General features: G+C 34.4%; 2 protein-coding genes and 1 pseudogene across 12 annotated transcripts; 1 reads left to right on the forward strand and 2 right to left on the reverse strand.

Annotated features, from left to right (window-relative positions):
- Positions 1–1,176: 1,176 nt before the first annotated feature.
- LOC145888786 (uncharacterized) lies at positions 1,177–14,386 on the reverse strand. Of its 10 annotated transcripts, none has more exons than XM_082979635.1 (25): positions 14,268–14,386; positions 13,311–14,033; positions 13,016–13,138; positions 12,516–12,623; positions 12,203–12,334; positions 11,597–11,704; positions 11,169–11,300; positions 10,932–10,967; positions 10,614–10,721; positions 10,203–10,307; positions 9,744–9,851; positions 9,226–9,318; positions 8,900–9,031; positions 8,334–8,441; positions 7,905–8,015; positions 7,550–7,684; positions 7,046–7,153; positions 6,527–6,619; positions 6,215–6,346; positions 5,326–5,436; positions 4,995–5,129; positions 3,990–4,082; positions 3,678–3,809; positions 2,795–2,899; positions 1,177–2,242 (listed from the first exon to the last, which is right to left on the reverse strand). In XM_082979635.1, the coding sequence occupies exons 1-25, from the start codon at positions 14,314–14,316 to the stop codon at positions 1,497–1,499; spliced, it is 3,966 nt and encodes a 1,321-aa protein (XP_082835761.1). In that variant the 5' UTR covers positions 14,317–14,386; the 3' UTR covers positions 1,177–1,496. The 10 variants fall into 10 exon arrangements, with proteins under 10 accessions (XP_082835761.1, XP_082835759.1, XP_082835763.1 ...); XM_082979633.1 differs by having other exon boundaries at positions 9,226–9,315; positions 10,173–10,307; XM_082979637.1 differs by having other exon boundaries at positions 6,527–6,616; positions 7,580–7,684; positions 10,173–10,307.
- A 691-nt stretch (positions 14,387–15,077) lies between these two features.
- Positions 15,078–16,401, forward strand: LOC145889474 (uncharacterized). Its single transcript, XM_082980434.1, has 2 exons — positions 15,078–15,303; positions 15,369–16,401. Exon 2 carries the CDS (start codon positions 15,442–15,444, stop codon positions 16,330–16,332), a length of 891 nt encoding a protein of 296 aa, XP_082836560.1. The 5' UTR covers positions 15,078–15,303; positions 15,369–15,441; the 3' UTR covers positions 16,333–16,401.
- A 103-nt stretch (positions 16,402–16,504) lies between these two features.
- LOC145889320 (uncharacterized) lies at positions 16,505–20,279 on the reverse strand (annotated as a pseudogene). Its single transcript, XR_014399493.1, has 11 exons — positions 20,144–20,279; positions 19,894–20,082; positions 19,582–19,689; positions 18,905–19,408; positions 18,651–18,787; positions 18,474–18,593; positions 18,093–18,410; positions 17,847–18,034; positions 17,620–17,789; positions 17,341–17,561; positions 16,505–17,278 (listed from the first exon to the last, which is right to left on the reverse strand). The product of XR_014399493.1 is annotated as an uncharacterized LOC145889320 (transcript).
- Positions 20,280–24,233: the final 3,954 nt, after the last annotated feature.

Raw genomic sequence — 24,233 nt, forward strand, 5'->3', positions numbered from 1 at the left:
TAGACATTGTTGGCATTGACTTGTTTAACAAGTTTAAAACTCCATACTTTTTAAACTGTTACTGCTGGAACTTGTCGACAACCCAGTAAACAGTACCAATGCAGTCCTTATTCACAACGCTTTGGTTGCCTTAGCACGTAGTATCGTATTCACTGGCTATTATGCATAATGTCTACAATGCCTACACTATACTTTATTATCCATACTGCCTCATGCCACTGGTTTCGACTTCGCGTCATCAATATGTGTGACGTCACATAATGCTCCAGGTGAAAATTGGATGAAAATGCATTGGTTCAGTTAGTTTTTTTACTAAAACGCGTATAGCGTGGCCCTAAATCCATTTGTGGGAAACTTTTACGTTTAGGCAAAGTGGAAATTGTCGATCAATTTCGTTTTTAGTGATTTTGGTACTTCTAAGAATATATATATTCTTCGACAATTTTTGCTTTGCCTAAACAAACATGTTTTTCCCAAACGATGATTTACCGCAGCACTACACACGTTTAATTGAAGAACTTCTATCTAAACCAATGCATTTTCCGCCATCTTTACCTACAGAATTGTGACGTCAGACCCATTGATGACGCCAGGTGGAAACCATGAATATGGGCATCTGGTTTTCATACTTCTACGGGGGCAGCAATATTGTGACGTTTTTATCGTGGGGGCGCTCCCCTTGACTACAGGCCTATATGACGTCAACTGCTTTGTTAAAAAACAGAAGCTTAACAATTGCTTGTCTTATATCCATTGTGCAGGGATTTCGGCTGGTCATAATTCAAATATTTTGTTTTGTTTAAACTTGTTTTTTTGAAGCCGCTTTTAGCTTCAACACTTACACCAAGTAGCTAGTTATCTCGCTTGATCTCGACGATCATGCCATTGGTCTCACAGATGAGAAAGGATCTCGGTTTTGGTCTTAGACCGAACTTTTAGGTCCAAGCACATAAACCATCGGTGTTGATGTTGGATCTTCGGCAATGGAAGTCTCTCAATCAATCGCGTTGGACATACATAACTTCTGAGCTAAATAACTGGAGAAAGGAAATAAGATTGGTCCGCTATAATATCCTAACCCAAAGTGAAACCCTTTGTTGCATCAGTGCACAAAGGCTTCAGCAGGTATATGGCCGAAAACTCTCACTGTACCAACCTTCGGCTGAAAAATATAGCTTAAAAATAAATTCTTTTTATAAACACAACACTAAAGCATAAAAAGGAAAAATACTCAATATAGACCAAACTACATAAAATTGATAAGCTTTGTCCAACACGCATATGTGCAAATAACAACGAAGTATTACATACAATGTAATATTACTTATACCTGATGAAGCGAGAGGTACTCGCGAAAGCTAGTGTGCATTTTTGAATACGAAAGTCAGTCTTTTTGAAGAGTGCCAAATCAGGAGAATTTAGTTCGTGTATATACAATGTGTATTTTATGCAATGTTAAGTTTCATTACATTGTTGTACACGAAATCTTTTCGTTTTCAAACATTGTTTGAACTCTTGAAGTTGTTTTTACACTTTTCAATCCTCTCCCTCTTTTCCTCTTCAGTTAGGTCTGTTGCGATTCCGTAAACCTCGATAGCCCTTTCATAAAACTTTCTACTATCATGCAGTCGATCTGTTTCTCTGTATACAACACCAAGGTTGTTTGACAAAGCTCCAAACACATCATGTTTTAATGAGTTGTCACCAAACTGTTTTTGCATCATTTCAAGTCCGAGTTTAATTGTGTTTTCTCTCGAAGAATGATCTCCGATTAAATGTTGACTGACTTCAATTCTGTGCAAACACAAAGCTTGACTCAAACATGCAACTTCCTTTTCCACTTTTTTAATATTTTGTATTTTGAGTCTCATCTTTTCCATTAGTGGAATCACGTGATCACCAACTATTCGTTTGTTTTTCAATTTTTGATTCCGATCTGATGTTTTCATCAAATCATCACACGTCAGCTTTAGACCACCCACACAATCTCTCAGACCCTCCGCTCCTTCCCACCCATCGCATTTTTCATAAAGTTCAGATGCAATATCGTAATAAGAAATTGATTCCAAGCAGTTCCCCTCTTCTCTGTTTTCATCTCCAGTTATTTTTATATCTACCGCTGTTTTTCCAAGACCTTCAAATGACCTTGAAAGTTGGTTTCTTGTTTCATTAGCTTCCAAATATTTCCCTTCTTTCAACAAATCAACGTAATTTGCTAACGGAGTCATATCCATATGTTCATCTAAAACAAAAAACAACTAATGATAACCTTCTTCAGAGGAACCAAATGTCGACTTAGGTTGCTCAACCATAGAATACTACAACAGTATTCTATGCTCCAACTAACCTACAATTATTTGTCTGCTGCAATGTTATCTGTTTTTGTTCTCTGCATCATTTGATTCACCACATAATCGAATCAGACATATCAAAGGAGAAGGCGCTTTCTAGCCTTCTAATAGGCTTACGACGACCAAACAACATTAAAACGATGCAGTAGTGCGGTGCAAAACGCACCATTTGGATACCTCTGTCCGGGACATTTTTTTCTTTTTTCAAACACAAAGTTCATCACAAAAAGCGATTTACCTCTGCACTACACGTGTTTAGATGCATTTTTAGCCAATCTTTACCTGCAGCATTGTAAAATTTAGAACTTCTTTTTACCTAGTGTTTTGTATATTTTTGCATGTCATCAGTCAGAACGTTGTCTATTTTAATCCTAATGCACTGGAAATATACTTCAAACCTCACCAATATTCCCACAGTTTAAAATCCACATACATTGAAGTACCTGTTTCCTGCAGTGTTATGGAGTTGCTTTCTGCACTTGACTGTTGGCTATGAGTTGCATCAGCAGAGGTGGCTGCACCCTTCTCCAAAGTGCTTCTGGTTTGCTCTAAAAATTTCGATCTACTTTTACAATTACACAACAAGCATATAAGAATGAAAAACATTTATTGTGTGTTAATGATCAAATTTAACCTTAATTTTATGCAATGTACTACAATTGTAAGCAAAATATATACACAATACACCAAACAAAAATATTCATAACATAGTTTTAAACAGTACAAACAATACTTAGTAGTTAGATGCACTATCATAGTTTTCAGAATCAGCGCATATCACACATTACTTGTTACAAGATACTTATATAAAACAACAGATTTAACACATATTCTGTCATAGTGGTGCAACATATTTTTATTACTGCACTCTTACCTTTGCTACTAATGTTGGTAAAACTAACATTTCCATGTACACATGAGCTAATAAAAACCTTAAACCAGTATATTTAGCATTGCTTAAATTGTACAATTTCACATGCAAAATGACATCTTGTGATAATATTTTGTGAGTGTATTGTCACAAGTTATACTGGAAGATCAGTGAGTGTAATGTTGTGATGATACTTTTATTAAAGAAGAAGGATTCTTGTTGACAATGGATCATACTAACCATTTATCGTACTTGGAGATATGCTTTTATAACAATTACTTTTAGCAGACCATTACTGTGCAATACAGTTGCTGGGTTGGTAACTGACACAAACATGCCTCATAAAGTTAAGTTACAAGATATTGTCCATTGTAGTTTTTCATGAAAAATATTGTCTACTCATTGCAAGATTTTTTGTTTGCTGACTTTTTTACTTTATTCCAGCAATATTGTACCTGTTTGTTTTTGGAATTTGGATCCATCACAATGTTGTGTTTGTTCAATTCTTGTCTCAGATGATGGCTGATGCTGTGTCCTGTCATCAAGATATCTTGGGTGACTTTCATTACTTCCTTTTTCAAAAAAATCTTCAAATACATAAAGATTGGTATTTACGCTCAGGCCTGACTTGCGTGACAATTATGAACAATACAAACAACAATGCTTTTGTAGTGAAAACTGTCTTTCAATACCTTTACTGTAATATCATAATTTAAACAACAATAACTTAATGAATTTGAGAAATTTAGCATCAAAAGTTCCTCCACCTTTTAGCTGATGTAGAGTTTTTGTTGAGCCTGATGATGATTGAGGTTGTGTATCATCATCTTCTTGTCTGTGGTGATTTTCAGTATCTCCTGCTTAGAGGGGAATTGTTGAAATTAACAATTATGCTTATATGTACAGTGATGAGGTCACAAAATGAGAAAAATTGCCTAATTTTGTTTCTGTTCTAGGCATTGTTAGCACAGAAGTAGTATTATAGTTTCACAACTACACAATGAGCATATTAAGTATGAAAAACATTTATTCTGTGTTGATGATCAAATTTTAACCTTTATAAGCAATCTACTGTTAACTGTAAAATAGGCACAAAATAGGCACAAAGAACCATTCGCTTACTATGATCTGTTGATAACATAGTTTCAAATAGTACAAACAATATTTAGTAGTTAGATGCACTGGCATAGTTGTCAAAATCAGTGCAAATCTGCACATTGATTGTAAAACAGCAGTTTTGACACAAAGTTTTTTATGTTGGCAAAACTTGGAATTTGTTAATAATAATAATGTTGGTAGCATTAACATTTCCCTGCACTCCTACTATACTTTCATCAGATACTTTTGAGTCATGCAAAGATGTATTTTGGATCTGATCAGATTTCTCTACATACACAAAAAAATTTACAAACTAAGGCAAGTTATCACTATTAAAATTTATAAGGTTTTATAGTTTCTGATGTGGTCCATCTGCTTTGTACCCATGTAATGTAGAACTAATGGCTTAAAGGTTGATCATCTGTTTCAGTATGCTTCCACTTCTGACCAGCCCAAGTTGAACATGTCTTATTGTTACAGTTTACATTTTATTTGCCACATTTTCAGCATATCCAAATTTACCACACTACTTGCATTTTGGCTTGATCTTAATTCATATCACCTTTTCAATCACCCGAGCAAATTGAATTCTTAAACAAACTAATGAATTTAATTCATTGAACTATACATAGGAGTATAGAATTACAGCAATATTTATTACTTCTATACAATACCGGTTTCATTTAGGGATGCAGAGCCAACATCTGATTCCTGTTGTTGAGTTCTTTTTGTGACGGATGGTGATTGAGGTTGAGAAAGGTCACCTTGTTGGCCAGTGTGACTTTCAGCACTAGCAGTTGACAAGGAATCTAGAAGCACGTACATTTTTATTATATTGTTAAACTTGATACATAAATGCATCACAAAATATTGCTGGAAATATGTAAGTTTAGTTAAACCATTTCATCAGTCAGCATATTGACTATTTTAATCTTAATGCACTGGAAATTTATTTCAAACGTCAGCAATATTCCCACAGTTTAAAAGTCACATACATTGAAGTACCTGTTTCCTGCAATGTTCCCTTTATGGAGTTGCTTTCTACGCTTGATTGTTGGCTATGAGTTGCATCAGCATAGGTGGCTGCACCTTCCTTCAAAGTGCTTCTAGTTTGCTCTAGAAATTTCGATCTACTTTTACAATTACACAACAAGCATATAAGAATGAAAAACATTTATTGTGTGTTAATGATCAAATTTAACATTAATTTTATGCAATGTACTACAATTGTAAGCAAAATATATACACAATACACCAAAGAAAACTATTCATAACATAGTTTCAAACAGTACAAACAATACTTAGTAGTTAGATGCACTATCATAGTTTTCAGAATCAGGGCATATCACACATTACTTGTTACAAGATCTTATATAAAACAACAGTTTTAACACGAATTCTGTTATAGAGGTGCAACATATTTTTATTACTGCACTCTTACATTTGCTACTAATGTTGGTAAAACTAACATTTCCATGTACACATGAGCTAATAAAAACCTTAAACAAGTATATTTAGCCATTGGTTAAATTGTACAATTTCACATGCAAAACGACATCTTGGGATAATATTTTGTGAGTGTATTGTCACAAGTTATACTGGAAGATCAGTGAGTGTAATGTTGTGATGATACTTTTATTAAAGAAGAAGGATTCTTGTTGACAATGGATCATACTAACCATTTATCGTACTTGGAGATATGCTTTTATAACAATTACTTTTAGCAGACCATTACTGTGTAATACAGTTGCTGGGTTGGTAACTGACACAAACATGCCTCATAAAGTTAAGTTACAAGATATTGTCCATTGTAGTTTTTCATGAAAAATATTGTCTACTCATTGCAAGATTTTTTGTTTGCAGACTTTTTTACTTTATTTCAGCAATATTGTACCTGTTTGTTTTTGGAATTTGGATCCATCACAATGTTGTGTTTGTTCAATTCTTGTCTCAGATGATGGCTGATGCAGTGTCCTGTCATCAAGATATCTTGAGTGACTTTCAGTACTTCCTTTTTCAAAAAAATCTTCAAATACATAAAGATTGGTATTTACGCTCAGGCCTGACTTGCGTGACAATTATGAGCAATACAAACAACAATGCTTTTGTAGTGAAAACTGTCTTTCAATGCCTTTACTGTAATATCATAATTTAAACAACAACAACTTGATGAATTTGAGAAATTTAGCATCAAAAGTTCCTCCACCTTTTAGCTGATGTAGAGTTTTTGTTGAGCCTGATGATGATTGAGGCTGTGTATCATCATATCCTGGTCTGTGGTGATTTTCAGTATCTCCTACTTAGAGGGGAATTGTTGAAATTAACAATTATGCTTATATGTACAGTGATGAGGTCACAAAATGAGAAAAATTGCTTAATTTTGTTTTTGCTCTAAGCATTGTTAACACAGAAGTAGTATTATAGTTGAACAAATACACAATGAGCATATTAAGAATGAAAAGCATTTATTTTGTGTTTGTGATCAAATTTTAACCTTTTTAAGCAATCTACTATAACTGTAAGTAAAATAGGTACAAAATGGGCACAGAGAACCATTCACTTACTATGATCTGTTAATAAAGTAAGTTCCAAATAGTACAAAAAATATTTATTAGTTAGATGCACTGGCATAGTTGTCATAATCAATGTAAATCTGCACATTGATTGTAAAAACAGCAGTTTTGACACAAAGTTTTTTATGTTGGTAAAACTTGGAATTTCTTACCTTTGTTACTAATGTTTGTAACATTAACATTTCCCTGCACTCCTACTATACTTCCATCAGATACTTTTGAGTCAAGCAAAGATGTATTTTGGATCTGATCAGATTTCTCTACATACACAAAGAATGTACAAAGGTGTAATAAGACTAAGGCAAGTGATCACCATTAAATTATATGAGGTTTTATAGTTTATGGTGTGGTCCATCTGCTTCTACTTATGTAATGTAGAACTAATGGCTCAAATGTTGATCATGTGTTTCAATATGCTTCCACTTCTGACCAGCCCAAGTTGAACATGTCTTATTGTTACAATTTACATTTTATGTGCCACATTTTTAGCATATCCAATTTTACCACGCTACTTGCAGTTTGGCTTGATCTTAATTCATATCACCTTTTCAATCACCCGAGCAAATTGAATTCTTAAACAAACTGATCAATTTAATTCATTGAACTATACTCAGGAGTATAGAATTACAGCAATATTTATTACTTCTATACAATACCGGTTTCATTTAGGGATGCAGAGTCGACACCTGATTCCTGTTGTTGAGTTCTTTTTGTGTCGGATGATGATTGAAGTTGAGCAAGGTCACCTTGTTGACCAGTGTGACTTTCAGCACTAGTAGTTGCCAAGGAATCTAGAAGCACATATATTTTTATTGTATTGTCAAACTTGATACATAAATGCATCACAAAATATTGTTGGGAATATGTTATTACTGTATATGAATCTACATGACGTTTAGTTAAACCATTTCATCAGTCAGCATATTGACTATTTTAATCTTAATGCACTGGAAATTTATTTCAAACGTCAGCAATATTCCCACAGTTTAAAAGTCACATACATTGAAGTACCTGTTTCCTGCAATGTTCCCTTTATGGAGTTGCTTTCTACGCTTGATTGTTGGCTATGAGTTGCATCAGCATAGGTGGCTGCACCTTCCTTCAAAGTGCTTCTAGTTTGCTCTAGAAATTTCGATCTACTTTTACAATTACACAACAAGCATATAAGAATGAAAAACATTTATTGTGTGTTAATGATCAAATTTAACATTAATTTTATGCAATGTACTACAATTGTAAGCAAAATATACACAATACACCAAAGAAAACTGTTCAAAACATAATTTCAAACAGTACAAACAATATTTAGTAGTTAGATGCACTATCATAGTTTTCATAATCAGAATATATCTACACATTACTTGTTACCAGATCCTATATAATACAATAGTTGACACAAATTCTGTCGTAATCAAGATATTTTCATAACAGCACTCTTACCTTTGTTACTAACGTTGGTAAAACTAACATTTCCCTGTACTCTTTCTGTTTTTCCTTCAGATATTTTTGAGTCATGCAAAGATGTATTTTGAATCTTAACAGATTTCTCTGCAAACACATGAGCTATTAAAAACCCTAAACTAGTGTATTTAGGCATTGGTTAAATTTTGTACAATTTCACATGAAAAATGAGATCTTGTGATAATATTTTGTGAGTGCATTGTAAATTGCAAGTAATATTGGACGAGTTCATCATTAGTGAGTATAATGTTGTGATAATACCTTGAAATAATAAAGAAGAAAGACACTTGTTTACAATGGATCATACTAACCATTTATCGTACTTGGAGACATGCTTTCATAACAATTACTTTAAGCAGACCATTACTGCGTAATACAGTTGCTGGGTTGGTAACTGACACAAACATGCCTCATAAAGTTAGGTTACAAGATATTGTTCATTGCAGTATTTTTGATGAAAAATATTGTCTACTCATTGCACAAAATTTTGCTTGGATGTTTTGCAAATAAGATTTTTTGTTTACTTTATTTCAGCAATATTGTACCTGTTTGTATTTGGAATTTGGATCCATCACAATGTTGTTTTTGTTGAATTCCTGTCTCAGATGATGGCTGATGCAGTGTCTTGTCATCAAGATATCTTGGGTGACTTTCAGTATTTCCTTTTTCAAAAAAATCTTCAAATACATAAAGATTAGTATTTAAGCTCAGACTTAGCTTACGTGACTATTATGAGCAATACAAACAACAATGCTTTGTAGTGAAAACTGTCTTTTTTTCCTAATTACAGCAACACATTTACTGTAATATCATAATTTAAACAACTATAACTAAGTGAATTTGAGAAATTTAGCTTCAAAAGTTCCTCTACCTTTTATCTCATGTAGAGTTTTTGGTGTGCCTGATGATGATTGAGGCTGTGTATCATCATCTCCTTGTCTGTGGTGATTTTCAGTATCTCCTACTTAGAGGGGAATTGTTGAAATTAACAATTATGCTTATATGTACAGTGATGAGGTCATAAAATAAGACAAATTGCCTAATTTTGTTCTGTTCTACACATTGTTAACACAGAAGTAGTATTATAGTTGAACAACTACACAATGAGCATATTAATGATGAAAAACATTTATTGTGTGTTTGTGATCAAATTTTACCCTTTTCAAACAATCTATACTAAACTGTAAGTAAAAAAGGCACAAAATGGGCACAGAGAACCATTCGCTAACTATGATCTGTTAATAACATAGTTGCAAATAGTACAAAAAATATTTATTAGTTAGATGCACTGGCGTAGTTGTCATAATCAATGAAAATCTGCAGGTTAATTGTGAAAACAGCAGTTTTGACGCAAAGTTTTTTATGTTGGTAAAACTTGGAATTTCTTACCTTTGTTACTAATGTTTGTAACATTAACATTTCCCTGCACTCCTACTATACTTCCATCAGATACTTTTGAGTCATGCAAAGATGTATTTTGGATCTTAACAGATTTCTCTGCATACACAAAGAATGTACAAAGGTGTAATAAGACTAAGGCAAGTGATCACCATTAAATTATATGAGGTTTTATAGTTTATGGTGTGGTCCATCTGCTTTGTACTTATGTAATGTAGAACTAATGGCTTAAATGTTGATCATGTGTTTCAATATGCTTCCACTTCTGACCAGCCCAAGTTGAACTTGTCTTATTGTTACAATTTACATTTTATGTGCCACATTTTCAGCATATCCAATTTTACTACAATATTTGCATTTTGGCTTGATCTCAATTCATATCATCTTTTCAATCACCCTAGCTTCTATACAATACAATACCGGTTTCATTTGGAGATGCAGAGCCAACACCTAACTCTCGTTGTTGAGTTCTTTTTGTGTCAGATGATGATTGAGGTTGAGCAAGGTCGCCTTGTTGGCCAGTGTGACTTTTAGCACTAGTAGTTGGCAAGGAATCTAAAAGCATTTACATTTTTATATTTTGTTAATCTTGAAAATATAAATGCATCACAAAATATTGTTGGAAATATGTTAGTAGTGTACATTAATTTATCAACGTTTAATTAAACTTTGATAAAGTATTGCTGTATGGCACATGAAATGTCAGCAAAATAGGGTGCGTTAATTTATGCCAAAAATACAGTCCTGTCTACATTGTAGCATGCCTGGCAGCAAAAGTAGCTCAATGAAAGATTTTGTAATGCAGCAAATAGACAGTTGGCTTCTCAAACTTTTTGATTATTTTAAGAGCAAAAGTCCTACCTAGATTATCAATATTTGTAATGCTAACATTTCCTTGGACTCCAGCTATGCTTCCTTCAGATAAATTTGAATCTTTCAATAATGTTTTTTGATGGCTTTTAGAATCACCTGTATGCATAAATGTTGTGCATTTGATTAACCAACATCAAAAGTTACGGCCAACACTATGTGATATTAGTACATCTAAGCACCAACATGTACACATACAAAACTTGTACTCATTGGACATTAAAAAAACTATTTTTTTAGTTAACTTATATGCTACCATAGCAGATGAAAGAACCACTATGCAAATGGTTTATTTTTTTCATTACCTACCTGATGATGAATCCTTTTCTTCTGCTTTCGTAGATTCTGCCAGTATAAACAAAATATCAGATATGTTAATAAAAATAGACAACTAACAGGAAAAATTTCTTGATATTAAGTGTTGGGGTAAAATCCACAAAATCAGTTGAACAACCATAAATAGAAATGATATCAGATTTGTGAAAATAGAAATAGAGATAACATCCAGCAGCAGAATAAATATTTTTACTTTCTGAAAGACAATACCGCTTTCTTTTGGAGACTTGGATCCAACATTCTGCTCTTGTTGAGTTTTTGTAGTGGAGTTTGATGGTTTAAGTTGTGAATCATTATCTCCTTGACTGGCATGACTTTCAGCACTTCCCAGTTGCAGAGACTCTACACACACACAAATATTTTGTGCAGTTTATATAAAAAAATACTTTTATTTTTTTTATCACTAGAAAAGTAATACCACAAAACATTAAATATTGGTCAGATTTCTGGTTCTATAACCATCATGCTTTTGTTCTTCCTTTGAAGCAAGAAACAAAAAAATTTTATTAAAAGATGAATCATAGTTTTTTGCCAAATTGCTTGCCTACCTATTCTTCCTTAAAACCTCAGTATTATATAATATGCAGTAGTGTGTAGCTTTAACATGATTGCTGTTGTAAATATGACTTTGCTCTTACTTAGTGTACCAATTTTGGTAATAGTAACATTGCCCTCCACCCCTGCTATACTTCCTTCAGATAGCTTAGAGTCGCTCAACAACTTATTTTGTGGGTTTCCATGATCATCTGCATGCACACATGTCACAAATTCAAATAAACAACATAAAAAGTTATGACCGATACAAAAATTAGTTTGCAGTGGAGACATCAAATTTATTATGGTATAAAATCTTAATTTTTGTGCCACTCCTCCAGGTGTCTCACTATTACTACACATACATGTTTTTTATTGGACATTCAAAGACAAATATAAGCAAATTTGTCCAAATAATATAACACAAGTATGTTAGGTTTATGTGCATTACCCACAGTATTGCTGACACACAGCAGTTTTTCAAGTTACCAAACTGTGACTCTTTCTTAACTCTTTTGCTATTTGAGGTTACCAAAAAACCTGATAATCATACTCAAGCAACCAGACATATTTTTGTACTCACATTTTTAAGTCAAAGTTTGGCAAACAATTGAGTAACCCTATGTCTATATTTGTTTTGTGACAAGTTTATGAAAATTTGAATTCAAATCATATATATTAACAATTTTATTTATTTCTTACTAGGCTACCTGCTTTGTTTTTAGACCCAGGTTCATTCCCTTGCTGTTGTTGAGTCCCTGTTGTGTCAGATGATGTTTCAGGTTTAGACAGTTGATCTTGTTGTCTGGAATTACTTTCAGTATTTGCCACATGCATTGATTCTGAATAAACATGAATACTTAAAGTTAAAATTTATGTATATTTCTTTAACTTAAACATATACATGCAAAAAAAACGATTTGATGAAAACCTAAAATATCCAGTGAATAATAAACAATCAAACTAAAAACATTTTGTTGAGTAAACACTACATATGAAGTTGCTTTAAACAAAACAGTTTACCTATGTTTTCAATCTGGAGTAGAGTAACATCACCCGTGACTCCAGCAATACTCCCATCAGATAACATGGAGTCATCACATGATGTAGGTTTTGAAGTGACAGATTGCTCTATATGCACAAAAAATAAAAGATTAAACAACATTTCAGGATATTAGCAATATAATAATTTACAAGATTCGTCATCAATCTACAAAGAAAGGTATTATACTTTTAATAGTACACTTTTAAATGCCTAATTTTGTACCACATTTTTAGAAAACCCACCTTTACTTCGAAGTGCACAGGCTTTGTTATTTATTCGACATGCTTGTCTAATTACACACTAACACAAAAACTTCTGAAAGTGCTGGAGATAATTTTATCCATATTACTTTAAAAAAAAAAGCAAAATCCCCTTTTTTTGATTATGTTTACGGAAAGTTGAATTAGAGCAATTTAAATACCAGCAAAAGTTGTACTACAGTACAATAATAAAGTTATACTACAATACAATAATATACTTGTTAGTTGTTGGGGCTTAATTTTATCACGTTTCTGTTGTAGAGGTTTTGTTCTACCATGTGATGATGGAACAAGGTCAACTTGCTGAATATCGTGACTTTCACCACCAGTAGGGATGGGACCTAAAGATAATTTTCTTCATTTTGTATATTCAAGTTTGTTACAGAAATGAATTATATGTATTGTAAGGCTTTCAAAGTAATTACATTGTGTTGTAAAATTTTATACAATAGCTTATTTGTAACATATTACAAAATAAACAATAACTTCTTGACACATTTTATCTTAACTGACATGAGGATGTTTGTAGAACTTGAGAAAGATTTCTACTGAATTCAATTTGATCTTTTTTTGTCTTCTCTGGTAAATCTGTAGCTGTCCTGGAAGTTCTGGCAGCACTTTCAAACAATTCATTGCTCTTGCGTAAGTAAATACAACCAAGGTTATGAGACAAAGTACCATATACATGATACCTTTCGGCATTTTTACCGAACTGTCTCTCCATCATTTTAAGACCAAGTTTAATTGTTTCTTCTCTGGACAAATATTTTCCAATCAAACCAAGGCAGTATTCAAAAAAATGCAAACATTTTACTGCAGATAAACATGAAACTTCATCTCCCACATTTTTCATGGTTACAATTTTCATTTTCATGTCTTGTATCATAGGGATGACATGACCACAAACAATTTGTCTGTTTTTAACATGTTGACTCGATCTTTCTAGCAAAGCTTCACATGTTTTTGTAAGTCCCCTTGCACATTTCTCCACACCCAAAGCGCCCTCATTGCCATTTAAACGTTCAAACTTATCTGATGCAAGGTCATAAAACAAAGTTGATTCCACAAACTGCTTTTCATCTCTTTTTGTGTCTCCAGTTCTTCTCAAATCATCAGCGGTTGAGCAAAGGCTTTCAGGTAAATTTGAAAATTCATACTTAGTATCAATTGCTTCAGAATACCTTTGTTCTTCCACCAAATCCACATATTTTCGAATGAGTACCTCAGCGTTATTCCCTAGGAAAGTAAGAAATAAATATTAACCCTTTTCAATACAACTTGCATTTCAATTTTTTGATACCAAATTTAACATTAAAACCTACACAAAGTCTATATCAGCTGCTAAGGTTGTGTTTGCACCACACTTTGCAGCTAAACCTACCTTACTTTAGAAATTTATTTTGTCACAGGAGTTAACCAGATTTAACCGTTGTCAAGGTTAACTGAGCTTTGGTATCCTATCCCACTTACCTGTCTGCTGGGCAATACCTGCAGGTATCCATTTGTATCTAGAAGTCATTTTGTTGTTTTCAATGAAATTTTAAGGACAGGCCATGTTATACATGCAACAAAAACACTGTTATCACACTAAGGTGCAAAAAAAGCTATGCATTATTAAGAAATACATGAAAATCTGAAAATGTCCTATTCCTTACATTTGTACACCTGCAGGAAATAGCAGATGTTCTTTTATCACAAACCAACATACAATTATTGGAATCTTCGTTTATTATAGTGGCGTTGTTAACTTCTTCTTCGACATCTCCTAAACGCCTTACACGTATTATGCTATTTGATATTGACGTTGGTCGGATTTAGGCAAGAACTTTTGCAGAAAACAAACCATGTTTAGTACCTTGTGGTGGCTTCGGTTGGCTGCCAGGGAAACCATAGAAATGTTAAGAGTGGATTCACAAACTACATGGGGAAAAATATAACAAAAATTCAAAAACAAGAAATTTGGCCCCTCATGTTAATAAACTGCTTTACTTTGTACCAAAACTTGCAAACAATTGTGTTATCGAAAGGAAAATGAGGGATGCATTGTATGGGGCGCCGTTTTGAAAAAAATTATCTTGCCGCAACATAGAGCTAAGTTGCGGCAAGATAGCTAAGTTGCGGCAACATAGAGCTAAGTTGCGGCAAGATAGCTAAGTTGCGGCAAGATAGCTAAGTTGCGGCAACATAGTGCTAAGTTGCGGCAATATAGCTAAGTTGCCGCAACTTAGCGCTATGTTGCGGCAAGATAGCTCTATGTTGCGGCAACTTAGCTATCTTGCCGCAACTTAGCACTATGTTGCCGCAACTTAGCTATAGAAATGATAAACGTAAACTGTTATCTGTGCATATTCTAGGGGCGACATCGGAAGCAAGTTGATGTGGAACATCTCAAGCAACTTTTGGTTCTAAGAATAAAATTTAGTGATATATGCCGATTGCTTGAAATATCCAGACCCACATTGAAACGAGTTATATGTGAATGTAATTTGGAAAAACCAACTTACAGGTATGGCAGGTGGAAATAACTTAGTTAAAGCTTTATTTAACTGGTGTATATCTATCCTCGTGCAGTTCAATATCAGATCAGGATCTTGACACCACATTACGAAATGTAAAAGGAAACCATCCTGCATCTGGGGAAGTTATGGTAAATGGACACCTTAAAGCACAGGGTATATTTGTACAAAGGAAAAGGCTTCGATCTAGTTTGCATAGAGTTGATGAAGAGGGAATAAAAGCACGACAACTTACAACCATTGCCAGAAGAAAATATACAGTTCCATGTCCTAACTACATTTGGCATATAGATGGCACTCACAAGTTAATTAGATGGAAGTTTGTCATTCACGCTGGAATAGATGGATACAGTAGGTTAATTACCTACTGCCACTGCTCAGATAACAATAAGTCAGTGACTGTTTTAAACTTGTTTGAAGAAGCTGTGGATAAATTTGGTTTGCCACTAAAAATTCGAAGTGATTTTGGTGGAGAAAATGTTCATGTGTGGAGGTATATGTATGAAAGAAGGCTTAACAGCAAATCTGTGGTTACTGGAAGTTCAGTGCACAATCAACGAATTGAGCGACTCAACAGAGATATTAATTCTCAAGTTGTGAATAGGTTTCACAATGAATTCTCATACCTTGAGGAGTGTCACATATTGGATATTATGAACTCTGTACATCTTTACTGTCTCCATTTTGTGTACAAAGATATCATAAACAAAAGGTTGGCGGAGTTTGTAACTGCAACAAACCACCATGTCCTTTCAACTGAAAATTATCAATCACCTTTGCAACTTTTTTACATGAATCGCCACCTATTACAGTTTCAGGCGCTAAACCCATTTGATGAAATTGATAATAGTGACATAATATACCCAAGTACTAGCAATGTTGATGTTGAAACAAATTTGTTACAATTGCCTGAAGGTGTATTACAAAACTTAAATGATGCAGTACGTCAAGAAAGTAACAGTATGAACAAATACAAGTGTGCTGTTGAATTTGTTAGTAACTATCTTGTTGAACAGTGAATGCTTTGTTTTTTTACTTTGACACTTGTTTAGTAGTTTTACATTACATGCATACCGTACTGCTTAATACATACATCACAAGTTTTCATGATTTATTTTGAAAATGAACAGAAAATATCGGCTGTATTCAAATTATTTAAAAACGATTCTGTAGCAGGTAAGATACGACAGTGTATGTAGTACTGAGGTATGTGGCAAATTGAGGCTAGCATACAATACAAATCAGAAAGTGTCAATGTTACTCATATTTTACAGTGGTTTTTTTACAATATGATAAGGCCACATTAACATTCAAATATATCCAGTACAGACACTCAATATCTTACAGAACATTATAGTTTTGGTCTTTAAAACAGTTTTAACAAACAATTGCTACACGCAAGGGGTTGTTATATGCTAGAAATTTAATTGTGTACATAGTCAAAAGAAATAAAGAACATGGAAGTAGTATAACTTTTCACAAATTTAATTAAATAGCTTGGTGACAATCACAGTTTGCAATAAACAAAACAACATTTAACAAACACTGCTCTCAGGCTATAGTGTACTAACATAAAACCAGTTCAAATGTACATCAGGTTATGTTTGAAAATGCTTTGAGGTACTTAATACTTATTGGTACATGGTAATTCACACTAGCCGAGGTAATGCATCCCATATACAACTGGTGTTCTTTGGGCATATCCAACCAAAATTATTCAATTGCTTTAAACTTTCCCAAAGCGGGGCGAACTGGAAATGCCAAATTCCATTTTGCTTTTGAAAGTGTCATAATCCTTATGTCCCATGGGAATGCTGATAATATTGGCACAAGTATTTCCCAGGGGAAAAAGGGATGATTCAGTAAACTGTAGAGAAGGCTTTGGAAAAAATCCTAACAGAGGTGTTTCATCTGCCCCAGTTGCAAACACTAATATGCCTTGAAGTGAACATTCAGAATCTCTTTCTAAAGAAAGAAAGTATATATTTCACAAACTGCAACTTTTTAAAACAAAAATAACTTGGCACCTTCCACATCATCTAAGAAGCTTTTCCACCAGGTCATCACCAAATTTTCTTTATTTCTTCTGTTACTTCCAGCCTCAGAAAGTGTGGGGTTAAAGATAGCCTTAATTTTGTCGGCTGTAATTTGTTCACTACCGTTAATTGCCATGAAATACTTTTCAAATGCAATGGGTGCATTTTTCATTTGGTCCAGAAGACCAGTTTGATTTAAACCTGTAGTAAACCTAAACAGTATGTGCCTAATGTAACAATGTAAAGCATCACATACATAGTTTTACAAACCTGGTAAGTGGTTCATTCTTGCCTTCGGTATAAAATTTCATTGCATTATTTATAATTTTGCTCTTGTCATTTAAGTTTGTACAGTGTGTGTGACAGCCAGCAAGTTTTAAAAATGTATTTGAGTTTAACAAACAATCATTGAGTTCACAAAGTGATTCTGTATCTTTTATCTGCAAAATAAAACACTACTGTTCGAAAACAAGAAAGCAACATCAATACAGTAAAACCTTTTGAAGTTCTGAAATATATTCACAACCAATATCGGTCATATCTGACAAAGCTTCCATATAGTCCCTTGGGAGGCCAAGAATTTGTCTGAACAAAAGCCTTGAAAAACATTTTGGAGCTGGCCCGCCATGCAATAGTGAAAGGGATATAAGAATTCCATAAATGTAGTACAAATCCTTGTCAATTGCTGAAAAAGAAAAGAAAACTAATTATTCATATTATTTGCAAAGAAAATTTAAGATTACCTATTGGGTTAGTAGAAAGAAACTTTTTGCTTTCTTTTCCTTCAAATATTATGCTATTCATGATTTCATGCATTACCAAACGTAAAAACTCTCTGGTTGGACCTCCAGCATCCACAGCTCCCTCAAATTCACCATTTTCATCACTAAACTCCACACTAATCCGAGCCATGGGGTTAAACATTTTCCTTTTTTGCAGTTCGAACAGCTCCGTCTAATATGTTGGACCTAATTACATTGAACTTATTGACAGCATGTTCATCAATGTTTTCTTGCAAAGTTTCCAGGCACTGTTCTGCGGTGGCAGTGTCATGCAATTTCCTGCAATGCCATTGTAACAATGCATTATTTTCAAAAGTGAATCCAAATAATATTGTTAGTTACTCAGACTTAGAGGGTTCTCCAAGTAATGACTGCTGAATTGCCTGTTGCAGGTCACCATCACTATCATCACTGGAATAGTTTGGAGGTTCATCACAACTTGATACCAAGTTGACATACTCACTAAAAAGCATTTAGTATTGGAAGATTTTTTTAGGCATAGGAATTATTTAATGTTACCGATAAATCAAAGATTCTGTCGCGGTTATGGAACCAACCAATGATGTATCCGGTAAAGGATTGCAATTTTCCTTCTCTTCAGAAACTTCAACACTGTTACTAGTTTCTTCAGTCAACAGAGCATCTTCCTGTGTTTGCTTGCAATCATAAGTAGATATTTAGTGATACATAACATGTTACATATGGCATGGACATATTCAATAATTAGTCTTGATCGATTTATTTTTGTAATAGTTGGTTATTATCTTACAAACCATGTCACAATTGTTGACTGCAATTTCCACAGTTTTAATTGCTAGGGCATCTTCTGAACTGATATAAATTTTTTTTGTGTTTAGTGCAAGCACAGCTCTTGCATTCCATATAAATCCATCCTCAGATACTGCCTTCGTCAACAAATTAAGGCCTGGTTTGAGCAACAAGTATTGAAAAGTGGAAAATGAAATGAAGCAATCTTTAAAAGCGTTGATGATGGCTGTTTGCATTTCAGTCATATTCCATACACTGTTAATTTGTATAACATGGTGTAATCCCATTGTCTTCATCTTTTTTTGACATCTTGGTATTGTCATAAACCAATCACCATTTATTCTTTGTATGCCTTGTGAAAATTCTTGAAGTGGAATACATACAACAATTCTTGAACAAAAGTGATGTCTATCAGTTTTTTTGTATTTGAGTTTTCGACCACCTTTAACTGCAACTGGTTTCCACCTTTTTCCTGTCGAGTTTAATGGACAGAAAACTCTTTCACACTCCTGCAAAAATTAAAGAACAGCATAAGAATATTACATTTACTGCATAATGCTAGCCAAGTTATTTATAACTAGTTGGAATGTTTTTGGATATGCTACTTTTGGATATACCATATGTTACGGGCACATCAAAGCTAAATGTTATGCAATCTACAGCAGTAAAGTAAATTACTTACTGGTTGAAAGTCATCATCATCATCATCTACAAAGGTGGAATAGCTTGTTTTATTAACCCCAAAGATACGTCCACCACTACCTCTGATTTCATTTTGAAAGGAAGAATTCTGTCAACAAAGCACACAGTGGTTCGAAAGAAAAAAATACAGTAGTTAACTGCGTCCCCAGTGACAGGGTATACAACTTGGCATGATATAAACTTTTTCGTGAGTTTTACCTCTATTGGGAATAACACATTTCGAACATGAAATTAACATTTGTTACTCACTAACAATACTAATGTGTTTACCCGACCCCTAAGGGGTACTTACAATTTTGGGGGGTTTCTTTACTTTTTCCAACTGGCCTTTAGGCAGTGCAGATCCAGAAGATGAGGCAGATTTGCAATCATTGTCCTGTTCGGCTCGGTCCCTTGCCAAGGTATTAACAACTGTGGCCAATCTTTGCACCGCCTCTTCCAACTCCGTATATTCGCTCTTGGTTTCCATTACCTACGTTACCTTATTAAAAATATATATTAAATATAACGCGATAAAAAGCGCCGGCAAATTTTTAGCTAACCTGCGGCAACAAAGCTTTATAATGCGCAACTTCGTTATCTTGCAGCAACTTAGCTCTACGTTGCGACACATTGACTCTATGTTGGGGGAACTTGGCTGTCTTGCAGCAACTTAGATATCTTGCAGCAACTTAGCTCTATCTTGCGGCAACATATCTATCTTGTAGCAACTTCGATCTATGTTGCGGCAACTTAGCACTATGTTGCCGCAACTTAGCTATCTTGCCGCAACTTAGCACTATGTTGCGGCAAGATAGCTCTATGTTGCGGCAACTTAGCTATCTTGCCGCAAGATAGCTCTATGTTGCGGCAACTTAGCTATCTTGCCGCAAGATAGCTCTATGTTGCCGCAACTTTGCTATCTTGCCGCAACTTAGCTTTATCTTGCAGCAAGTTAATATTTTTCAAAAAGGCGCGTTGATGCCATTGTGAAAAATAGCTATGTTGCGGCAAGTTAATTTTTTTCAAAACGGCGCCCCATAGCATTGTAGTACGTCAACAAGAAGTTAAAATTGGCTAGGGCAATTTTGTAATAGTTTTCTACATTCTACATGTAATGTGTAGCAATGTGCAGTGGTTTGATTCTGTAATATTTCTGTTACTACCAGCATGTCATAGTAATCCTGTCTGATGCAGCTTAGACGCCAAAGATTGATTTTGGGTGGACATCTGTTTATACGGGGCGGTAATGCAAAGTTCTACTATACAATCATCACTGCACAATGCGTTGTGAACACGCGTAGTCTCATTGTAAGTTGCATGTTGTTATAACTATCAGGGCTATAAGAAAATACTAGCCGCGCGATTCCAATTGAAATGATTGGCCAACCTACGCATCTTTACAACCGGTCCGCACCGACGGGTAGTGAAAATTTTTAATGCACAATAATCCAGCAGCTAAAGTCTAAAACATTAAATCTGTACATTTTGCAAAAATCAGACTAACTTTAGAATGAACTTGCAGATTGTCTCTTCTAAACTGTCCACCTGCAGGAATCACCGACAAAAGGAATCTGTACAAATAGTTTATTATCAGGCTTAGGGGAATAAATCCCAAGCCGGCAAAGTGTTTGTTAAATCTCAGTAAATCAACAGTTGTTGTATTACAATAATTAATAGTCAGTGAGGGCAAAAGCATTGCAATATATACAAAGACGTGGCATAAGCGAAATAAATAGTAAAAGCAATGTTAAACAATTACTATAAGGCTTGTCATTATACGCTACCCACACAAATTCATCGTTCATACACAAATAACTTTATATACAACATATACATAAATGTTACAGATACTAAATGAAGCAAATCTACGCATACATCTACAACGTGATGAAATCAAAATATTTTTCTTTTGCGCAAAATACTACAAGGGTTGAACAATAAAGCACAAGAAATCAAAGGCACGGATAAGATCATAAAGTTTATCGAGTCCGTTACCCAGTCGCACTGTGAAGTGATGACGGGTTGCGAGAAGCCGCATAGGGCGTTAGGTGACCACTCTACAGTTAGAGCAAGTCCACAATCCATATTAGGACCAAAGTTTATCGACGAAGCATTTTTTGAATTCTTCTGAAATTTTTTTCACTCCAGTTTATCAACTCCTTCCTTCTCTCTTCAGTTATGTCTGTTGCCTTTGTGAAAGCTTTGATGGCTTCTTGAAACAAATCCACGCTCCTATTCAGTCGATTTGTTTTCTCACAAACAACACCAAGGTTGTGTAACATACGTCCGAACACTCGATGATTTGCTGAGTTTTCGCCAAACCCGTTCCTCATCATTTCAAGTCCAAGTTTGATTCTTGTTTCACTCGATGAATAATCTCCAAGTAACTGATGACTCACTCCAATGTAATATAAACATATAACTTGATACAAACATGAAACATTCTGTTTCACATTTGCGACATTTTGTATTTTGAGTCTCATCATTTCCATGAGTGGGATCACGTGATTGCGAACAATTTCTGCGTTTCGAAGCCTAGGAACCAAATCTGATGTTTTGAGCAAATCTTCGCATGTGGAATGCAGACCATCCACACATTCCTCCACACCTTGTGCTGCCAGGGTTCCCTCATGTTTTACATAAAGCTCCGATGCAAGATCGTAAAATAAAATCGATTCCAAACATTTTCCCTCTTCTCTGTTTGCATCTCCAGTTGTTTCCAAATCTGTTGCAGTTGTCCCAAGACCTTCAAGTGACCTTAAAAGTTGGTTTCTTTTTTCATCAGCTTCGGAATATTTATGTATTTTTAACAACTCGACGTAATGTTTCAGGAGTGCATCCAGGTCAATGTTTTCATCTAAAATACAAATCGATTAAATATATCTGGCAAGATGGATAGCAACAGTGACTTGTTTGTTTTGTACATAGGTGTATCTGTAGGGGTCTCAGAACGATGGGCAGCCACATTTTAAATTCGAAAAAAAAAATGTGAAAAGAAAACACACATAAAAGTTGTACAAACTATTCTAAACGCAGCCAACAGTTAAATTACAAAAACAACGAATTATTAGAATGAGGAAAGTTGGGCACAAAACGCTGCAGCGGAAACAAGGAAAATGTGTAAATTGCCAAGTGTGGAAGGCCGATCTCGGGCCGATTAACCGGCAATTTTATCCTTTGAAATCAATATTATAACTGCTGTGGTTAGGTTTAACGTTATTTAATGACTGTCGTCAAACGTACGAAAACTGAGATTGCAGCATGTTAAAAAGAGAGTGATTGTGGTAAAATGTTTCCCTTGTCTACGTTTACATATCGGTTTGTTGCAATGTACCCTGTAAGTTGCTTGCATCTTCAGTTGTTTCCTGAGGACGAGTTGGCTGAGAGTTGGTTGCACTCTCTGGAGTGTTACGAACTTGTTCTGCACAAGAGATATTTATAATACATTTGCCGACGCACACTGTCTAAACATTTTTAGTAGACTGTTTTGCAGTTGCATGACGATATGCTCTGTTTATTTTTGTCCTTTTATGCAATGTCAATCCTACAAGTATTAAACACGTTACGACAAGTTTACCACATTTTCTAGATTTGTAGAAATAAACATTGAAGAAACACAGCAGCACAATTAAAAGATTGGTGCAAGGATAGTTTACTGCATAATTGGTGACTTGAATATTAGGAGAAATATTAAACCATGCATCGGAGTAAAATTTTTTTTTTTGGAGAATGTGTTACAAAATAAAAGCTGCATGTCAATTAATAATGCACTTTTTCGAGTTTAGTTTACCCTACTTGACAATCGCATAATTGTTTGTTGAAGTAAACTTTGTCTAGGATTTGATGTTTGTTGTCTTTGTACATCGTCGGCTCCTTCAGTTATATCTAAAAGCATGAATTTCGACAATCTATCATGTTTCTTAATCAGCCCTTGAGTCTCTGTTATAAAACAGATTAACAAGACGAATACTTGTTGCAAGCTATGGAAGGATAAAACATACTGTGGGTACATTGGCGTTGATTTTATTTTCAGGGTAGGCTAATTAAAATCATTCTACGGTCTAAGTTCTTTGGGATATAAACGTATTTGTATCTGACGCGTCACGCGCAAAAAATATTGGAAAAGCGAATTTGTGTAAAAGCACAAAGCTTGTAACGATCAAACGATTCATTTGCAGGAACCCAAAAAAAACAAAGCGATGCAACCGAAATATCGCAGGACGCATGACTTCAGTATATGGACTACCGACGGACGTTTCAAAACCAGGATAGGCAACCTAGCCTGGATTTTAAGCAGGTTAGGCAGGCCTTCCCTGTTATAGGAAGCAAAGCCTTGGCCAACCAATCCCAAGGTTGGGGGTCTTTAAAATAAGTTTAAAGTTTTTATTCCTAAATACAAGATTATCACAGCGATTACTTGGCGTACCCACAGTGAGAGTATGTTTCACTAAAAGCGTTGAAGCATATTTTAAGACTTTTTTATTACATTCCAAATATGTAACATTCAACTTAGCAAATGAGTGGTAATATGAATCACTAAGGTAGTACTTTAAATAAAACAAAAATTCACTGACCTGATATTGTTTGAACATTTCGTAAGTTAATTTCACTTTGTTTAATCCGCTCCTTCCTTATCTCTTCAGTTATGTC

This window comes from Ascidia mentula, chromosome 2, assembly GCF_947561715.1.
Source record: "Ascidia mentula chromosome 2, kaAscMent1.1, whole genome shotgun sequence".
NCBI classification, from domain to species: domain Eukaryota; kingdom Metazoa; phylum Chordata; class Ascidiacea; order Phlebobranchia; family Ascidiidae; genus Ascidia; species Ascidia mentula.

Coding starts and splice junctions, on each gene's coding strand:
- LOC145888786 (XM_082979631.1), bottom strand. CDS start 14,316: ATGACTTCTAGATACAAATGGATACCTGCAGGTATTGCCCAGCAGACA. Junction 11,301..11,596: donor TACCAAAATTGGTACACTAA/GTAAGAGCAAAG, acceptor GTGTGTGTGTAG/AGTCTCTGCAACTGGGAAGT. Junction 10,722..10,931: donor AGAAAAGGATTCATCATCAG/GTAGGTAATGAA, acceptor TTATGCATACAG/GTGATTCTAAAAGCCATCAA.
- LOC145889474 (XM_082980434.1), top strand. CDS start 15,442: ATGGTAAATGGACACCTTAAAGCACAGGGTATATTTGTACAAAGGAAA.